The sequence below is a fragment of the Danio rerio genome, chromosome 12 (assembly GCF_049306965.1).
Source record: "Danio rerio strain Tuebingen ecotype United States chromosome 12, GRCz12tu, whole genome shotgun sequence".
In the NCBI taxonomy this organism is placed as follows: Eukaryota; Metazoa; Chordata; class Actinopteri; order Cypriniformes; family Danionidae; genus Danio; species Danio rerio.
The window spans coordinates 19,853,978-19,874,020 of record NC_133187.1 but is presented as its reverse complement, the minus strand read 5'-3'; the positions used below and the strand labels follow the sequence as shown (position 1 = coordinate 19,874,020).

Sequence of the window (20,043 nt, the reverse complement as noted above, 5' to 3'; positions counted from 1 at the left end):
GATATACTACGTGTTTTTGGCTGTGAGACGTAGTTTGGACGAAATTGTCGGCGATTCTTCCTTTTGTCAAGTCATACAATGTGAAAGCCCCTGTCGCTGATCCATCATGCAGTGTAAACAAAGCAGCGACAAAACGCTAGCCCAGATAGATGGAGTGTGAAAACATCCGTGACACGACAATTTAGAAAATCATGAAGTATGAACTCGGCATTAGTCACATGACCTGGCTGTTTCAGATCATGCTTTGGTGCAGTGTTTCGAAACACTTGCGCTTCAGAATCTCAACCCTGTGTTGAAACATTAGTTTCACTTCAGCCATCCCTACAATGTGAACAGCTATGCAAAAAATCTGATCTGCGAACAAATCAGATTTGAGCACTAAGCCTTACTCTGTAGAAAATGCTGGGTTACAAAACAATTTATTTGTGATGGAATTAAGTTAACTTATTAGTTTTTACAAATTTAAGTGAATTGAACATAAAACAATTAAGTTGTCCCCCATTAAAACAAGTTTTGTGTTATTTTAGCGCATTTTAAGTAAATAGTTTGAACAAACAGCAATGATGTTTGCTTTTTGTAGAATCATGTGATATAAATGACTGTCACACCATTTTAAAATGATCCTTCCATTTGTGAAGAGACACAAAACCAGTCCAATTAGTCCAAGCCTATGATATTTGTAGCTAGCCTACGATATTTCTCAAATGTGTTTTTTTTAGGCACTCCATTTACTTGATCTGTGGCGAGATTCATATCTCTAGCATAAATTTTACATTAGCCTCTCTCATCTGTCAAACAGCTAAACAAGCAGCTCCTGAATGACTCATCAGATTAGCTTAATCAATGACAGCATGTTTGTCCAAAAATCCTGTCTAGTGTGACCAGGGAGGAGCTAATTATGGATGAAGAATGTCAGTGTTTCTGAAGATACGAGACTGCAGTCGGCTGCATGCTTGATCAACACTAATGGAGTTTATATGAGTGAGACATAGCGGTCAAACACTCATCTCATTGATTCATCTCATTCAAACTCTCGAAAACATATAGTCATGCAGCCTTTGAGATAGCAAATGCAGGATTGTTGGCAATAAAATGCTCTTAAGCAAATGTTAATGAAACAGTTTTGCCTCCTGAACTAAACACTCAGCATTAAAATTCAATAATGAAATAATTAAGACTGGTTTCATCTTTTTTGAGTGTTTACTCTATAAAGTTTAATAAAAACATTTATTTTCTGTATTATATATAATCTCAGGACTAATCGAATGCAATGTGTTACATCTGTTACATCAGTTATGAAAAGACATTATAATCTTTGAAGAACTGATAGAAAAGCCTGTGACTTTACTTCTTCAGTGGAAGTGTGGAAGGTATTGAGGCATGTAATTATTCTTCTCTCATTAATTTGTACAAAGTATTTAGGATACACCAACTTAATGATTAATGATTTTTTCAACCCTGTTACTGTGACATCTCAGTGAATTTCTTATTTAATTTTAAAAGGTGCTGTATGTAAGTTTTGGACTTTTCCAAAGCATAAAAATACCACATTATTTTGAAGATATTTAAAAATACATGCCAAATGAACCTTCTTGTCTATGTGGAAAGTAATGCTGAAGTCAGTTAGTCTGCTTTGAAAATGTCTGTTACGTGCCGCAACGCTCTCTTTGTTTTGGTTCTTTAAAACCCACCCAATGCCACTTTAGCCAATTATGTTTCAGCACCCCAGTTTGTCTTGGTGGAAAACCGTGTATTTGATTCAATTACTCAGAAAGGCTCTCAAAGCACACGCTTGTGACCAAAATGTGACCTCCGGTGGACAGTAGCAGACTCTGAAATGAGACGCATATACAGAGTTCCACATGAGGTTATTAATTAGCAAATAATATAAATGTTACGAACGTAAACATTAGGTTAGCAGGTTACATTGTAACAACACGCTACATGATGAGATTTGCAGTGATGCAATTTGGCTGTTTGCACCAGATGAAACACGACAGAAATTCAAGTTTAAAATTCAAGTTTGAAAGTTCAGTTTAAAATGGTATATTTTATTTTCATGATCTGAGGTGAACTATCTGCTGCTGCTTTCCGTAGTATGGCAATAAATGTCATGTAAAATGGCATCCAAACTCACATTGTTAGCATTAAACACTGAATAAAGCACACAAGGTGTACCTGAGCTGATCATTGAGCTGATCATCAGTTTATCCTGTTGTTTAGCTGCAAGAAATAAAGAAGCCTTTTTAATATATCAATTTGAGATGTTGGTTAGGACAAAAACTCTTTTTAATATTTAAAAAAATGCTTCTATCACATACTGCTGCTTTTATATAGAATTTGATTTAAATCAGCCTTTAGGCTCGATCGTCAAACTCACTCCTTGGTCCTCAATCTGGCAACCTGCGCTCGCGTTGGTTTTGATCCAGGAATGCAATACCAAGTTTAACCGCTGGGTGTCAAACTTACATACTGCACCTTTAAAAAGCAATACTATGATGAAATATACAAATAATTCTGTTTTAGACGGTTTGAGGTTTGAGGCATCTTGAACTAAAGTGTAAACTCTGTTATTATCAACTCTGCACTGTAAAATTGTCAACTTAATCAAATGAAATGAGTGTAGTTAACTCAAAATTTACTAAAAGTTAATTCTACTCATCTGAAAAGAATTTTTCAGTCAGTGTTAAAGGTAATGAGTTAATTAAATACCTCATTTCGTCAACTTAAATGAAGTTGGTTCACAGTACTCACATATAGATTAGTTTTTTAACTCAGATGGTTTGTAACAATCGGTTTCCTTAAATGATACGAGTTGGTTTGAGTTTTCTTCATTTATCGAGTTTTACTGTGGTAAAATAGTTTCGTTCACTAAAATGGAATAAGTTCACAGTACTTAGGGTTAGCTTTAGAACTTAAATGGTTTGTTGCAATCGGTTTAACAGCTTTACAGTGTTGTTAATTTTAAAAGTTTAACAATAAATTAAAATACGATTAGGAACTGAATCAAATTTTCTCTATAACATTTAATCCTTTTGCATTTTATTACATTAACAGGTTTCCTTTACATTTCTATATGCCATTCCAGTTTAATGGAAATTAATGGAAAATGCTTGAAATGTACCTATCATTCTGAAATGAGTCTTTGAGTATTGAGTATTTGATTTTAGGGACATTTAGTACAATAACGGAATTGGGTACCTAAATTGACATTTGATGTCCAATTGACAATCTGAGTTCCTAACCAAGTTGTGAGCAACCGCTCAAAGTTGGTGTTGTGTGAATGTCATGTGATTTTACAGGGAGATGTCAATAAGCGCTAGCAGATGAGAACAATTGTGTTGTTGTCCCTTTGCCTCTATGTCTCAGGACAGAGGAAGATCCATTTTGAAGCATTTCATGCCTCAGAGAGCAGCCTTTAAAACACGTCTGTTTGCTATTGAAATCGCCTTTATCTTTAAATAGTGCTTGAGCAATGATGCATTCAGAAGAGCTCGCTTCGCCTACATTGAATTATTGTATCTTTCTTTATTAAACCTTGAGGAGCCCTACTGAGGAAGTTCTTGAAAAAAAATATCACCCCTTCTGATCTGTCCACCCTCTAATCCACTCTCACGCCCATTCATCACAGACTTTCATTAATTCTGTTAAATAGCCTAAGTACTTCGGCGTAAGCAGATGCTTAAAGCTGACAAACCACATAAGAGTACCAGACCAAATTACCTGCTTTCAGGGCCAATCAAACAGCCTTTTTTCCACCAAATGATCAAGGTAAATATATTTTAACATCATGTCCAGTTTTCCATTTCAATGGTCCAAACCAAGACACACACACAAAAAATTACTTAAGGAATGAATTAGTTAGTATATGTATATAATATAATAAATGAAGGAAACATTAAGGGCCTTTTCAAACACTTGCACTCTCAAAAATAAATGTAAATATTAGTGCCTAAAATTTTTGAAAAGGTACCACCCCAGTTACAGCTTGCGTACCTTTATTTCTGAGAGTGTGGCACAACACTTAATTTTTTGCTATTTTCAGACCAACGCATCAATCATTTTCACATTTTATGCCACGTTGTAAATAGCAAATGCATTTACTCCACTTTGTGGACTCATGGAAGAGCAGGTCTGAAAAGGAGCGAGTTGCTATTTTGAAATAACCGAAATAGATCACGCCATTGACCAACTAAAGATTGGTCTAAAGTCAATGGCGCAGAGTTTTTTCATTTGAAAAGTACATTAGTTATGGCCTATGCACACACGTTTCTTAATACATAGAGGCTGTACAGCAATACACAAATATCTTTACAAATGAAAAAATTAAAGGATTAAAATGTTTAAAATATATTATTGTAAAAAACACTACCTCCTACCTCCTAGTAGTAGGAGTATTTATTATATGCATAGGTCTATTTATATTTGTTCTAATAAAAACACGTTTAGATTTGTCCACCTGTCAGGTTTTCATAATAAACGAAAGGCTATCATTAAAATAAACCCCTAAATTTTGTACTACACCACTATGTTTTTCCATTTGTAAAGTGGTGAAAATCTCAACCCAGGCTTATTCTAAAAAACGTACATCTATATACATTTCTGGAGAGCACCAAATACATTCCAGGAGCTAAGACCTTTGCAGTTTTAGTTATCTCAAATCTGCCAGAGGCTGCTGTGTACGCCTTTTGAGATCTCAAATTTTTCTTGCTAGTGCCATTTGCTTCTGTTCTTGCATAAATCCACCAAAGGCTGCTGTCGACTGACTGAATGACTCACTGAATGTCCGCTTAAGTACGGCCAGCAAGCTACTGGACATTACTGCTGGATGTTATGATGGACATATACCTTATTTTCACATCCGAATGTTGACAGGTATGGTGAAAGGGCATCGCTGCGTAAAACATATGATGGTCAAGTTGGCAGTTCATTCCACTGTGGCGACCCCTGATAACTAAAGAGACTAAGCCGAAGAAAAATGAATAATAAAATTAAATAAAATTTAATTAAATTAAATAATATAATCTTTTTAACAGCTCCTGTTTAGAGCATCACAAACTTTCTTCGAAACATCTTATTTGCTCCACAGATGGAAGAAATTTATTCAGATTTAAAATGACACGAAGGTGAACAAACGATGAAAAAAATGTCCTTTATTTATTTCACCTAATGCGCTTCAGAGAATTAAAGCTGATTATGCAATTTCCCCAGGCTTTATAGTAATACAGGAAGGTCTTTTTGTGTGGCATATTGCAAGCATTCAGACATGAATCAACCGAAAGAAAGCTGCTCTGCAAGACCACACGTGCTGCTAGAACACGTCCTTGCCTGACTCGTCAGAGAAGGCATGGAAAGCACGTCGACAAATCAGTTGGTGAAAGCAATATTTACAAAATGGAATTACCAGCGAAGACAGCGAGGACTACAGACGTTTGAAGTTTCATTTTGACTTTGATTATATTAGCAACGTGCTAGCTGGCAAACTCAAATCATGTCCTCAAAGAAGGTCAAGCAAGTTCTGGGTTTTCAAACCTTCAGTGAAAAAGGAGAACGCCAGAGGAAAAGATGATCTCAAAAGCAAGATGGGGGTGAAGTGTTTAGCTTGTGGTTGGAATAAACGAGCGTGTCTTTGTTGCTCTGCGCTAATTATAGCAGGAACAGGCTAGGCTCAGACCTCCTCTCTCTAATAACATTTATCAGCTTCTTGTCACCAAAGACCCATTGTTCTCATCTCTCCTTAAATACTCCCCAAGAACGAACCAAGAACATCTCAGAATCCACCGGGACATGCACATAGGCTTCCTTACATTTCACATTCATCTATATAAAATTCAAGACTATTGATCAACTCTTCGATTTCATGCTCACTCGTGGAAAAGCATCTCGTAATAAAGTCTGCCAATGCTAAAGTGTGTCTTTATGAACACACTGCTAATAAAGCCAATCAGCTGGCAGGACATTTGTTCATAAAATTCAGTCACCAAGTCCCACATCCTGTATACTACTTGGTGGAGCTATGATATAAAAAAACATAGAGAAAACAGTGAATCTCAATGATAGCAATGAAACTGCTAAGACATTAAATACTAATCTGCCAGAGAAAGCATAAGCAGCGTCTGTGAAACCGATAGTTAAGGCGCATACAGATGGAGGGGCTGCTGCTCTGGATTTGACAATGACACCAAAGATTTACTTGCTGCCATTTATAGATCCCGGAAAATTACAGGGAGGCAACTATTATTTGCGCTGAGGGGTTGTCAAATCCATAAAAACAACCTCCCCTCCCTTTGTAACCTACATTTCAAATGGGATGTGATCCGTCCATTGTGGATAACAACGCTGACGACTATAAATCCCTTTTCAATAGCTCTGATCTGAGCATATTATCACACGATTATAATAACAGACGTATCCAAATAGAATTGAGCGGCCTGGGCTAAAAGTACAACACAATAGTGTCCATCAGAAGATTTAATAACAGAGACAACAGGAAATATATCCATTTAACAATGAGACATATGTGACCCTGGACTACAAAAGCAGTCTTATGTTGCACGAGTATATTTTTGGCAATAGTAAAACATACAGTTGAAGTCAGAATTATTACCATTCTTTGATTTTTTTTATTTCTTTTTTAAATATTTCCCAAATGATTTTCAAGAGAGAAAGGACATTTTTACATTATGTCTAATAATATGTTTTCTGGAGAAAGTCTTATTTTTTTTTATTTTAGCAAGATAAAAAGCAGTTTTCATTTTTCAAAAAACATTTTAGGGACAAAATTATTGGCCCATTTAAGCTATATTTTTTGATGGTCTACAGAATAAATCATTATACAATAACTTGCCTAATTACCCTAACCTGCCTAGCTTACCTAATTAACCTACAGTAGTTGAGCCTTTAAATTTAACTTTAAGCTGCATAGAAGTGTCTTGAAAAATAAGTAGTCAAATATTATTTACTTTCATCATGGCACAGATAAAATAAATCAGTTATTAGAGATGAGTTATTAAAACTATTATGTATAGAAATATGTTGAAAAAATCTTCTCTCTGTTAAACAGTAATTGAGGAAATAAACAGGGGGGCTAATACTGACTTCAACTGTAAATTGTTGACCTAATTGGTCAAAATAAATGTTTTTATGACAAAAAATATTTAAAAAAGGCACTTAAGACCAGTGTTATAAAGTAACAACTTACAAATACTCAAACTACTGTAATTGGATAGTTTTTCTCAGGAATCGTAATTTGTGTTTGAGTACATTTGTAGAGTTGTATCAGTACTTTTACTCCTCTACTTTCCTTCAACCTGTCCTGCAGTCACTACTTTATTTTTTCTTGTCTATGGAGATTAGAAAAATCAGTCCTGCGATTCCTGTCCATTCAAATTGCACATAGAAGGTAAATCGCATCATGATGAGCTACCTCAAGACATGGGCGATATATAATAGCAGCAAATTGTTGGGAAGCATTAAAAGTGTCCAAAAAAGTGTCAAAAGTATCCCACTCAATGATTCAGACACTGTTTAGACTGCACGTCACTGATGAGTAGATGACTGATGTTTACTACAGTATATGATGACCAAAATAGCCTCAAACACCCAGCAGGCACAAGACATCCGATTGATGTTGTACCCCAACGTCGTGGGGACATTGCACAACGTTTAATGATGTTACAGCTGGACGTTACCACTGTGATGTCTATCAGATTTTGGATTTTGGTTGCCATACCTGACGAACAAATGTCAGTATTTGACACCAATATGATGTTGGTTTAAGATGTTGGCTCAAAAGTAAATGAGATGACATCACTAAATCTAACCGAATATTATTGTCTTATGATGTTGTGTGCCTGCTGGGCAATAACTAAATGCACTACATAATGTTACGTTTACACACATCCACAAATTGCATATAAATGCATCAGCTGTAATACACACTACTCTTGAGTAGTTTTAAAAGGTCTACTTTTTACTCATACTTTGAGTAATATTTACAACAGATACTTTTACTCTACTTGCACTACATTTTTAGGCAAGTAAGGGTACTTTTACTTAAGTATGATTTTTCAGTACTCTTTCAACCACTGCTTAAGATGGGTTTAGAGTCACATATATTAAACCTTGAAACAAGGAAGCAGTAACGTATGTGAGAAGAAATCACCGGTGCTGAGATTACAGATATCCACATGTTCATAATATTTATCAGTGACATCATAATTTTAATATTGCGGTCTCACTTACTTCATGGGTTTGAAAAGGGCCTGGCCGTAGTTCTGGAATGTCATGATGAGCTTCAGCTGCGTGCCTCCAGATTTCATTGCTACACAGAGAACAAAAGCACTCGTATCAGGAAAGTAACTTTCAATGAACCATTTTAGATAAGCCTCATTATGCAAATAGCAATAACAATGTGAAGATTCAATTGTGAAAATACTCTGTCCTCTCACTGAGGATGGTATTTGATTATGCATCGTTGGGGAAAAAAACGAATGAAAACAAGTGTGTTTTGGAGATACACTACGCACTGCCCTTTAAGGGAAGCTGATAAGACCTTTTTAAAATGCTTGTTGCAATGAATATGCAGGCAATCACAAACAGATGAAGGAAAAAAAGAAGACACTGCCTCAAGTCACTTAAAGAGGCATGTGTGTCGATACCAATTTTTAAAGATCTCTATCATTGTAGATTACCATGCAACTTCCTTTCAGAGAACAACTAAATGGAAGAATAAAAGAGTATACACATCCCAACATTCAGTCAGCTGGTCAATGTAATCTAATACTAACTCAAAATTAATCAAGGGTGTTTTGTTTCATGTTATTGACTGAGGCACTCTATAGCATGTCAGCTATTACACAGCTGGATTAAAGACGAAATATTTTCAAACGTCAATAGTAAAGTAATAACTGTGTTATTTAATAACTGTTGTAAACTGTCAAACTGTTTTCAGTTATTATAATGTGTCCTGGTTAATTTAATATTTTTTAGAGTCAAAAATAACTATCATACATTTTACTGTAAATTGCAGAAGACACCCACCAAAGTTTATACTAACAAAACCTTGTCAAACTTATTTAGAACACAAAACCTTTGACAAGGCTTGTCAAAGTACTAAATCTTATTATTATTAGTGGCTTATTTCCTGCATATTATTAAGATATTGGCTGTTTATTTGTACTTATAAAATATATAATCTGCATAATCTTATTCAACATGTCTAATCTATCAAAAATAAACCCAACTACTAGCTTGATCACTATTAATAAGCAGAAAATTAGATGCTTGTTGAGCTAAAAGTCATGGTTAATGGTTTGTTAATAGTGAGAACCTGTAAATAAATAAAGTGTGACCAAATACTCATTTAAGGGTCACAGGGCATAGGCCAAAATACTAATTAAATGTCATTTTAATTCAATTTACCACTATATTTTAAGAAAGCCATTTGGCAGCAGGAAGCTTTTGATCACTTAATTAAAATAACAACGTTTAGTATGATCTTTTATTCTTAAATAGAATTATACTTATAATAGTATATATATATATATATATATATATATATATATATATATATATATATATATATATATATATATATAATTATAATTATATAATATAATATAATTATAATATATATATATATATATATATATATATATATATATATATATATATATATATATATATATATATATATATATATATATATATATATTATACTCATAATAATATAAGTATATTTAATAAGAATGGGTCAGGATTGTTATATTGTATATTTTTCTTATACATATATACAGTATGCTACACTTAATCATAGTGGAAGTATTTCACTCATATTTTTGATTATTTATTTATATCAAATGCTACAACAGACACCGTACTTGCATTAAATATGATATATGTGAATATTTCAAATAAAAAATATACAAAAGTTTTGATTCAGTTTTTTTTTTTCATGTTTTTTTAATAAAATTATTTTGTTAATCAAAGCGGCATTTATTAAATAAAAAAAAGTTAAATTGTTAAATATTGGTTACAATTTTTAAAAATTCCTTTCTTATTGTATGTAGTTTTGGATGGAATTATTACTCCAGTCATTATTATTTTTATTATTATTACCAATAATAATAAAAATAATAATAATAATTATTATTATTATTAATATTAGAGGGATTTCTGAAGGATCAAGTGACTAAAGTCTGGAGTAATGAAGCTGAAAATTCATCATTAAAGTCACTAAAATAAACTATTAAGTGAAATTATAAACTACATTTGAACAGTTATTTTACAGTGCATTAACATTTCACAATTTTACAAATTGTACTGTATTTTTTATTTAAAAAATGCAACTTTGGTGAGCAGGATAAGCTTATTTTAAAACATTTAAAAATTCTACTGACCCCAACTTTTGACCGGTAAAAATTATATATAAAATTTGAAACAAACACCAAAATCAGGTATCTTCTCTATTGACCCAGGTATACCAAATAAGGCAATAAATGGAATAAATATTTTGGTTTGAGGAATTATTTTATCATGTGAGAAGAATATGAGGTGGTTTGGAGGTCAGGGACAGTTGTCAAATATACAGTTTCTTGTTAAAAATACAAAGATATTCTGCCCACAATTTAAAGTGATCATCCAATCAGATTCAAGAATTTAGGAGAACCATGTAATAAGTTGAGGTTGACCTTGGTGCTTCACATAAACGCATCCCATCAAGCAAAATTCTTCTTGACGATATGCATGCCTGGCAGGAGATACTTTTCCACAGCATGGCGTTTGATTAAGTCTAAATTGCACGCTCTTCTCATTCATTTACCCTGCTGGAATCCACTAGCAGTGAATCTCAGTCCAATTTTATTGATGCATCCGCAGACAGACTGCAGGAAGAGTCTAACCATTATCTTGAAGAAACTTCATTCAAAGAATCTTTTTAAATCTGCACTCAAACACTGCACTCGAATCAGCGTCACAACTGTACAAACGCAATCCAAAAATCACTTCTCTGAATGGCGTTCAACTCCAATGCTGCTCATTGTGTACTAATTGTTGTGCAATCTCAAATATTAACTTACCAACACTGGTGATCCTTTGCGAAACCAGATCCTTCAGCATTGCGTCAATAACCGGGTTATGCCTGGAGTAAAGCTCATACCGGTTGATCCCAATGTGGAAGCGGAGCCAGTTTGGGTAGGAGTCTGAAGACATCTCACCCGTAGGCGCATAATCCCCATCTTTACTTTCCCCATTCCTATGAAAATACAAAAATGTGTTAAATGTAATACCATTTTACAAACGCATAGACAATTCTGTGTTTTTGTGTTTTAAAGTTTGTTTGTTTTTTATTCAATGCATAGAAATAATAATAACAATAATAATAATAATAATAATAATGGTTATTATGACTATACAATATTAACTTTACTACTATATAATCTATTTTATTTTTAAATAATAGTATAATCATAGTAGATTTATCAACATAAAATAACAAATAATTAATATACATGTATGGCTATTTATATTTTAATTATCAAAAATGTTAATAAACATACAATAACACCAGTAATAAAATATTAATAATAATAACAATATGTTTTTTATCATTATGTACTAGATATCAGTATTATTTAAGGGCAACAGCTGTTTGTCTCCACTGAAGAGTGTGTATTTAATGTTTGTGAGAAAGAAACACAGCTGCTCAACCTACCACTCTGGATTCTCCGCAGCTTTAGGGTCAAACCGTATATCAGTGTTGACATTGAATAAAGTGTCTTCGTCAGTTAAAGGAGGCAATGGCCTGGTGTATAAAGGATGCTCAAACAGCGCCGAGAGCCTCGAACCCTTGACCGCTGCGTTCTTGAAGGCAGAGTCCCGCGTCGCGAGCCTCCTCTCATCACCTGTCAGCTGCTCAAATCTCTTCAAAGCCTCGGCTCTCTCACCGACCATCATCTTTTCCAGCGAGTGAGAGGTCAGGTTGGAGCTGGGCTCGTTGCTGAAGTCTTGAAGTATTCGGAGTGTGTGTTTATTAGGCCAGCCGGACTCTGATCCCGGCTTGGCTCGATGCTTAGCCCAGTTCTGCGGCTCTTCGCTGGGTGTGTGTGAGCACGAGCACGCGCTACCGCTCCGTCTCTCCAGCTTCGGTAACAAGTCTATCATAATGTGCATGGAGCAGGCTATAAGAAACACCATCAAAATCAAGACGCGGAATTTTCTAAAGAGGATCATCTTCAGGCTCTCGCGTTCGAGAAACGACTTGTTTGGAATGTCAGGGATAAAAGTGAGCAAGCGCACTACATCGCCAACTGTACATAAAACACGGGCTCCCAATTTTAGGAGGGGAACGCATGGAACGTCTCCGTTTTCATGTGCCAGTTTAAGGGCAGAGATGAGGGTTTATTCGGTGAAGCGCTCGTGTACATCCATGCCAAACAATAATCCAGTTATTTACGTGCGCTCGCGATTAAATTCCTCCCGTGCGGTCAGTTGACGAGACGCGACACAGTCACTCATAGTCTGTTTGACCATTTAATAGCTCGTATGCAGTAGATATCTGCGAAATGCGAACAAGTCAAGCCTCGTCGGATACAGTAGACTATCCAGAAAAGTGCGCGTTCGCGATGTCCATTTCGGCGTGCGAAGAAAACATCTGCCGCTTTTCATACAGCGCACGAGATGCCTTTCACAGCTGCACAAGTTCATTCGCTCGTCTTATCCGGTGTGAATCGAGGCTGTTCAAACGGTGAAAGCGACGAGACGCATGCAGGCAGCCCTGGCAGGTCTCGAGAAAGTGTGGCATCGCACCTCCTTCCGTCCGTCGACAAATGTGATATGTGGAGAAAGTTTCATCGTTTCCTGCCGCTCGTCCAGCTCTCGTGAAGGTGATGTCTGCCCGTTGACAGGCGCTTGAGGAAATACCTCGGTCGGATGTTCGGGGTGGGTGTGTTAAATATCATGATGCTGAAGCCCCTCGCACATTGAGGATTGGCTGAGCTTGAAAACGGCAGGACAGGCAGCCCAGGCTCGCTTCTTCCTGTAGCGTCAGATTGTGCAAGAAGAGGGCGTCTGAACACACACTGCTGCCCATTATTGTCTGAAATGACTTTTTAAGATGTGCTTAACACGCACGCCCTAACCGCTCTCTACCACCTTATTTTGGTGGAAAATTTCGGGACTGTTTCTTCATGTCAGTAAGCAGTTGAGCAAGACTAGAGGAATATAAGCAGGCTAGAAATATGCTTAAGGCATTGGTTTAAGATTTACAGACCTTCAGGCCATCCAGTAGGCTAAGCAGGTGACTCTTTCAGATGAACATTCAAGATTTTTAGACATTTTTGTAGGGCAGTGCCACTTTGGAAAAAAGAAGCATTGGGGAGAGCGGGTCACAAAGCAACACTTTTTGATTTTGGAAAAATTATGACCAAAGTAGGGGGTTAGACAAACCATTTTTTTAACCAACAACACACAAGCCTCTCCTACAAATAAGCACCGAAAGTATGATCGCCAGACCTATGGTTTCTGTGCAGTATTTACCCCACCTGTGAGTCAAATCAGAAAAGAGGGTTAATTAAAAAGGCAGATTACTTTTGGATAAACACATTTTGATTTATTTGCATTATTATACAATACATTTATTTGTATTATTATCAATAAAATGTATTTTATTTTCTAGTAAACATTTTTTAATATAAAAAGCTCTCAATATTACACTCAAAATTGTAAAATTATTTTGTTCATCTAATTGGTGTCTGTGGCCTAATTTGTAACACCCTGTTACAACTAACCCTGCTACAGTATGTCTTGTTTTCCCAAAACTGGCTAGCAGTCACTGTTTTTTTAACTTTCAAAATGGTTTTACCTTTTGGCCTAAAAGACAGTAGTCACAACAATCAAAAATTTTACTAACATAGTTTCACAATTTTTCTAAAAATAAAAAAATATTGACTATAATAAAAAAATACTTATATTCTGCAAAAAGGGTTTCTCCTGTGTTTCCCATCCATAATTAAATATAATTTGTTGTTGTTAATTATTACTTTCTTGCACACACCAGTTTCACTTCATAAGACCTCAAAATATCATTAGGAGCTTGAGTTTTAATTTTGTTGAACCTATACTGTATGTTGTTTTTGACTTTCTAAGTGGTCACCATTGATCTGCATTTTATGAATCAGCAAGGTTTAATCTTCTTCATTGATCCAATTAAAAAATAATAAATAAAAACTCACACACATCCTTGAAGACCTGACGGTGAATAAATTAGGAAGTGTTTATTTCTGAAAGAACTACCTCTTTTAAAATTTTACATTAAAATAAATACGGACAACCCCCCTCGTTGGGTTACTTTTTTCAATAGCATTAAATTTAATTTGTTAAATGTAACAATTTTTTGTGGATTTGTCAACATTTGACCCAATGCTGGGTTACAAAAACCCAGCATTTTAGAGTGTAAGTAAAGAAAATAAATAAATAAAAAGGATTTGTCTAGAACGTTTACTCAGCCTTGAGTCACTTCAAAATGTCTGACTGTCGTTCTTCTCCGTCACAAAAAGAAAAGTAGGGATGACTAATTCATGAAGAGATCCTTCACCCTGGAAATGTGCGAATTGAATAACATGATTCATTATTTGCTAACAAATCAGACATGATTTGATTTGTCAAGTAGAACTAATATAAATGTCAAGATTTCCAGTAAATCACTCACTAAGTTATACCTTTAAATCAGCCATTCTTGATCATTTTAACTCCAAGGTCTTACTGTACAAATGATCCTAGATGTATCTGAAATTTCTGCTGTATTTTAAATCTGTTAAATACAATGCAGTTTAGCACTTTATTTCTTTGACCAAGTTTAATGGAAAAGTTCTAAAATAATAACAAATTAAAACAAATCTGTTTGTTTCTTTAAACATTTAATTTTTCTAATGTCCATTGACAAAAAATAGGTACACTCAAAAATGACTTTTGACTTTTGTTCAAATTACTTATTTAAAATGAGTAGAAACAACAAACTTTTTAAGTTTTTTTGGGACAACTTTATTGTTTTGTGTTCAGTCCACTTAAATTTGTAAAAACATTTAAGTTAACTTAATCAATTTGTGTTAGGGCGACATAAAGGAATTGTGTTAACACATCATTTTTTACAGTGTATTTTTCAGTGTCAATGTATTATTCAAAGAAGTAAACTTTTGCCGAAAAAATATCATTTTAACATGGCCTCATCTAAGCAATAAGACAATCAGGACCCTGTTTTTTTTATTTGATTGACAGAAGCTGAGAGAACAAATTTTAAAAAAGTAAATTTAAACAAGTTCACATCTATAATTGAACAATACAGTCCAAAACAATGAAGATGATGAAATAAAAGATGTCACCAAAATTCACTTTGATCTGATCATGAAATGAACACGTGCCTGCTAATACAAAGAGCAGGTTCAGGACATCACAGAGACATGTAGACAGCACTAATTACCTAATTATTATTTATTAGGTCAAATGTCACATTTCAGACAAGAGAGCTGTCAGAGATGACAATGAAAGACTGATTGTCTGCAGTTGATTTGGTAACAATACTTCAGAAACAGAGCACTGATTGTTTTTTGGTATCCGCATGAGGAAAGAGCTAATTAATGACAAGGCTAATTTCTAGCAGGCTCGATTTCACTGTGAGAAAGCTTCTGTTCTTTCATCTAGCCACATCAATGCATTGTCTTTCAAAAGAACCAGGGGCGTCACTTGACCCTTTTTTCACTGGACCACAAGCCCTGCTGAAATACAGCTGTGACCAAGTAAAATATTACTGGTAAATTTGTGCCTGTCAATAGAGATTAACATGCAATGACCTGAGAATAATTTTCTCTGACAGTGTTTCATTAATTATGTTGTGGGCTTCTCTTGGCTTGGTCGTTTGGTTTAGTCATACGAGTATGCTAAAATATTCAGATATCTTACAAATGTCATCTATTGTTTATAAACGATTAAGATATTATTGGTGCACATGGGTTTTTAATGTGACATTTCTCTATTACTGTCACACATGACAAAACAATAATATAATTAGTATTATCATCATTTAAAATGCAGTTAAACATCTACTGTAGCTGCTTGAGCAAAATATGAAATCTGGGTGGAGGGTTTGAGAGGGGCACCTCAGCCAATTAGGGCAAATGGGCAGTGGCTCTAGCCACCGGGTCACCCCCCTGTGCACGGCCCTGATGGGGACAAAATGCAAACTCCACACAGAAATACCAACTGACCAAGGCTGGGCTTGTGCGATCGTGCTACTTAATGCGCCACTGTGACACCCATACTATACAGATTTTAAATGGGACAATTCAATGAAAAAAAATATAATTAGATGAAGGACCACATTAAAAGACCCCATGATGTGAAGATTCAGAATTAAGTCTATTTTAAGTCTCAGAATGTTTTTTTTGTTTTGTTTTGTTTTTTTGTTGACATTTTTAACATTTTTGGGACCACGAAAAATTGTTTTGTTGTTTTCTTTTGGTGTGACACCCCTGTTTTGTTAAAAATGCCTAACAAGGAAAGTCATATATAAAAACATATATTCTAATTTTCATAAATTCATAAAATAGCACCATATGTACAACAATGAAGACAAATATCTCTTAAGCTATTTCTATAATATTAGGAGTTGTTCTGCTCAGACCATTGGAGACTTTTATGGAACAGTTCTGTAAAAAAAAACCTGAAAATGAAAGAATTGATAAAAGATTTAGTGATCCCTTATACACTCAAAAGAAGATGTTTCTTTTTTGAAACTTCAAACTACATAAATATATATTTTCTACAAAATAGTACAAAAAAATTACTTTTTTTTGATTGTTTATAATTTATTTTTAGATTTCTTTGTCAACAACCTATAAACAGTTTGTGAACTGCTGTTATCTAAAGTTATCTTTAATGTTTAGAACTGCATGGTTCTTATTATTCTGTAGTAGGGCTGCACAATATATTGTTTCAGCATCGATATCATGATGTGAACCTTCGCAATAGTCACATCGCAAGCATAAGTAATGTTGAGTCTGGATTTATTTAATCATTTCGCAAGTATTTTTTGAGGCCTGTGACTGTCTGTGGGATTTGAAAACATTCAGACCTAATAAATTGTATTTTTTTTTTTACTTTGACACATTAAAAACGATCAGTTCTGTTGAATCTTTTATAAAATGAACACTACGCAGTATTAATTCACATTTGATTATTCAATTCTCCTTTATTGAATTCATCTGTGCTTGTAGATTGTTTCTTATATTTTATGCATATGCACTCCTGTAGAGAATCATCTAAATTAATCCAAAATTATGAACTCTTTCCAAATAATTGTGCAACTAATCTAGTGTGTACATATTGCAAAATATATCGCAGAATAAAAAATATCACAATGTTAGATTTTTCCAATATCATGCAGTCCTATTCTGTAGAATACATTTATAAAATCTTCATTAAAGTTGTCAAATTTAGTTACTACTAATACACAATACTGGAAATGGATCTTTAACATGGTCATATAAATATGAGCTGTACTTAATAGTCTAATGATTAAAAATAAATAGATAAATGGTAACCCCAATCTATTTTTGGCCTAAAAATATACCTGTGCAATTAAAGGTTGGTTTGGTGGTGGAGGGTTACATTGTGATATATCTAAACACACTTATAGTCCACATGCATTCTAACACTAACAGCCAAATCTGTGACCTAAAATCAGAGTATCTGTAGAGAATCAGTTGCACATTAGTTTTTTATGATATATGTACGGTTTTTAATTAATATATGGTACTTCAGTGTGCAGTAATCTGTAATGATTATGGTCTGGTTAGGCAAGTAGTTGTTGGGCATATTGTTATGATGCTGCATACTGCTAGGCAATTGACAAAACACAAAATATTTCTTTATAATGCAGAAAAATATGATACATGAACAAATATCTCCGATTCTTACAAGAAAATGCAGTGTATATTACAATATGTGCCGTTATTGTTGCAATATGTTGTGTTAAAATAACAAGTTTATCGTACAACACCTTGATCAACATGACACAAAATTCCTTAATATAGTTAAATAAAGCTTCTCCAAAAATCTGAAGTTCTTGTAACATGTAAATGAGTGGCTATAAGATAGAAATGATAGAAATGGCTAAAAGAGCAAGATCTGGGCTGCGTTTCCCGATAACGATTGATCTTAGCACTTAAGAGCGTTTTCTACGAGTCATTTTGCGAACGTTCGTTATTGTTTCACGTGCGTTTCCCAAAAATGCACTTAACACAATTGCACGTAGCCCAGCTTTAAGTGCAACTTAGGAGTCGCTATCCGTTTGTTAAGTGCTGAAATGTCACGCTATAGAATGGCTCGTTATTGTTGCACATGTTATAGCAATCCATATAATTCTTCTTCTACTTGTGTGAATGTATATTCAACTCGAATAACATAAAAAAAAAAATATTTTTGAGCCAGTTTAAAAACATAAATTAACTGGAAATGTCGTACTGTAAAAACACTGTCTTGCTCCAATCTCGCATAAAACTAATTCTAACAGTCCTTGCCGGAAATGACATCAGCATCATTTTCGATATTTATATGAAACCTTAATTAAGTAGAATTATTTATCAATTTCTTTATCAAAAATTGCTTATCTCACATCAAAATAAATAAATAAGTAAATAAATAAATAAATAAATAAGCTCTTACATTTATTTTTGAAAAGTTTAGCCTAATTATTAATTATTATTATTTGTATATTGAATTGTGTAATGTGTAGAAAATATAAATGAATAGAGATATACGTACAAATAAAATGAATAATGACTTTGAAGAGAAGTAAATTGTAGGTGCAATTTGCCGGTTGTCCAGCAGGTGCCCTCATAACTCTGTCTCCTTACGATGCACTTAAGGCTTTACGATTACTCCAGAGCACTCGTAGATCCACGAAGATTTTCAAGTGCTACTTAAGTTACGATGCTTTTGGGAAACAGACCATAATATTAAGATCAGTCGTACGATCATTTCTACGAACTTCTTAGGCTTACGATGCTTTTGGGAAACGCAGCCCTGATTGGTTCAGACTCTCAGACGTCACAAAATCGTTGTTGTTTTTACATAATATCCATAGGAACTGTGTGTTTTATGTATGTATTGTTAAATCAGCTATTCCGCTAACTATTCTGGCATATGTTTGATATCTCATTCACATACACACTTATACACCAATTTTGTTTACCCAACTCACCAATACCACGTCTTTGAACTGTGGGAAAAAACGGCGCACCCAGAGGAAACCCACGTCAACACAGAAAGAACATGCAAACTCCATACAGAAATGCCAACTTACCCAGACGGGACTCCGTGCACCGTGCCTTGCATGTATACTTTAGTACAACAGTAAGATCTGACTGCATGGTTCAAAACATCAAATTGTGTTGTTTTAACAGCATTATAGTTTCCATAAGAACTGTGTTTTATGTATATGTATTGTTGAATCAGTTATTGTTTAATTTAGATCTAGATTTAGATCATCAGCTTGACTGAAAGACCTGTTATTGGTGACAGACAAAGGAGACATCCAAAACATGCAGTGTTGGTGGTCCTTCAGGAACATGGTTGAGAAACACTTAAAGAAACAGTCTTAAAGGAATAGATCACCCAAAACTGAACTTGTTTACTCTACCTTGTGTGGTTTAAAACCTTTATGAGTTTCATACTTTAGTTGAACACAAAAGAGCATATTTTGAAGAATGCTGGTTGAAGCCATTGACTTCCATTTTTAATTACTAAATAGATGCCAGCTACCTGCATTTTTCAAAATATCTTCTTTTGTGTTTAACAGAAAATAAACTCAAATAGGTTTTGAACAGGTAAATGGTGAGTAAATGGTGACAGAATTTTCAATTTTGCATATACGCTCCTTTTACCTGCTACAAAAAATGCTGTTCAAAAAATACTGGTTAAATTATTATATATTTATGTTTAAGATCAATATTCATTTATTCACTTTCTTTTCAGCTGAGACCCTTTATT

At 34.3% G+C, this 20,043-nt stretch overlaps 1 protein-coding gene across 2 annotated transcripts in view; it reads right to left on the bottom strand.

The window, feature by feature from the left end:
* The window catches only part of fam20cb (FAM20C golgi associated secretory pathway kinase b), a 110,464-nt gene extending 97,540 nt beyond the window's left edge, over nt 1-12,924 (bottom strand). For both annotated transcript variants that reach the window (XM_683800.10, XM_073918395.1), the window contains exons 1-3: nt 11,714-12,924; nt 11,079-11,254; nt 8,245-8,323 (exon numbers count right to left, since the gene is read on the bottom strand). In XM_683800.10, the coding sequence (XP_688892.5) occupies nt 8,245-8,323; nt 11,079-11,254; nt 11,714-12,231 (773 nt within the window). In that variant the 5' untranslated portion in view covers nt 12,232-12,924. The remainder of the gene's footprint in view (nt 1-8,244; nt 8,324-11,078; nt 11,255-11,713) is intronic.
* Between the last annotated feature and the right edge of the window lie 7,119 nt (nt 12,925-20,043).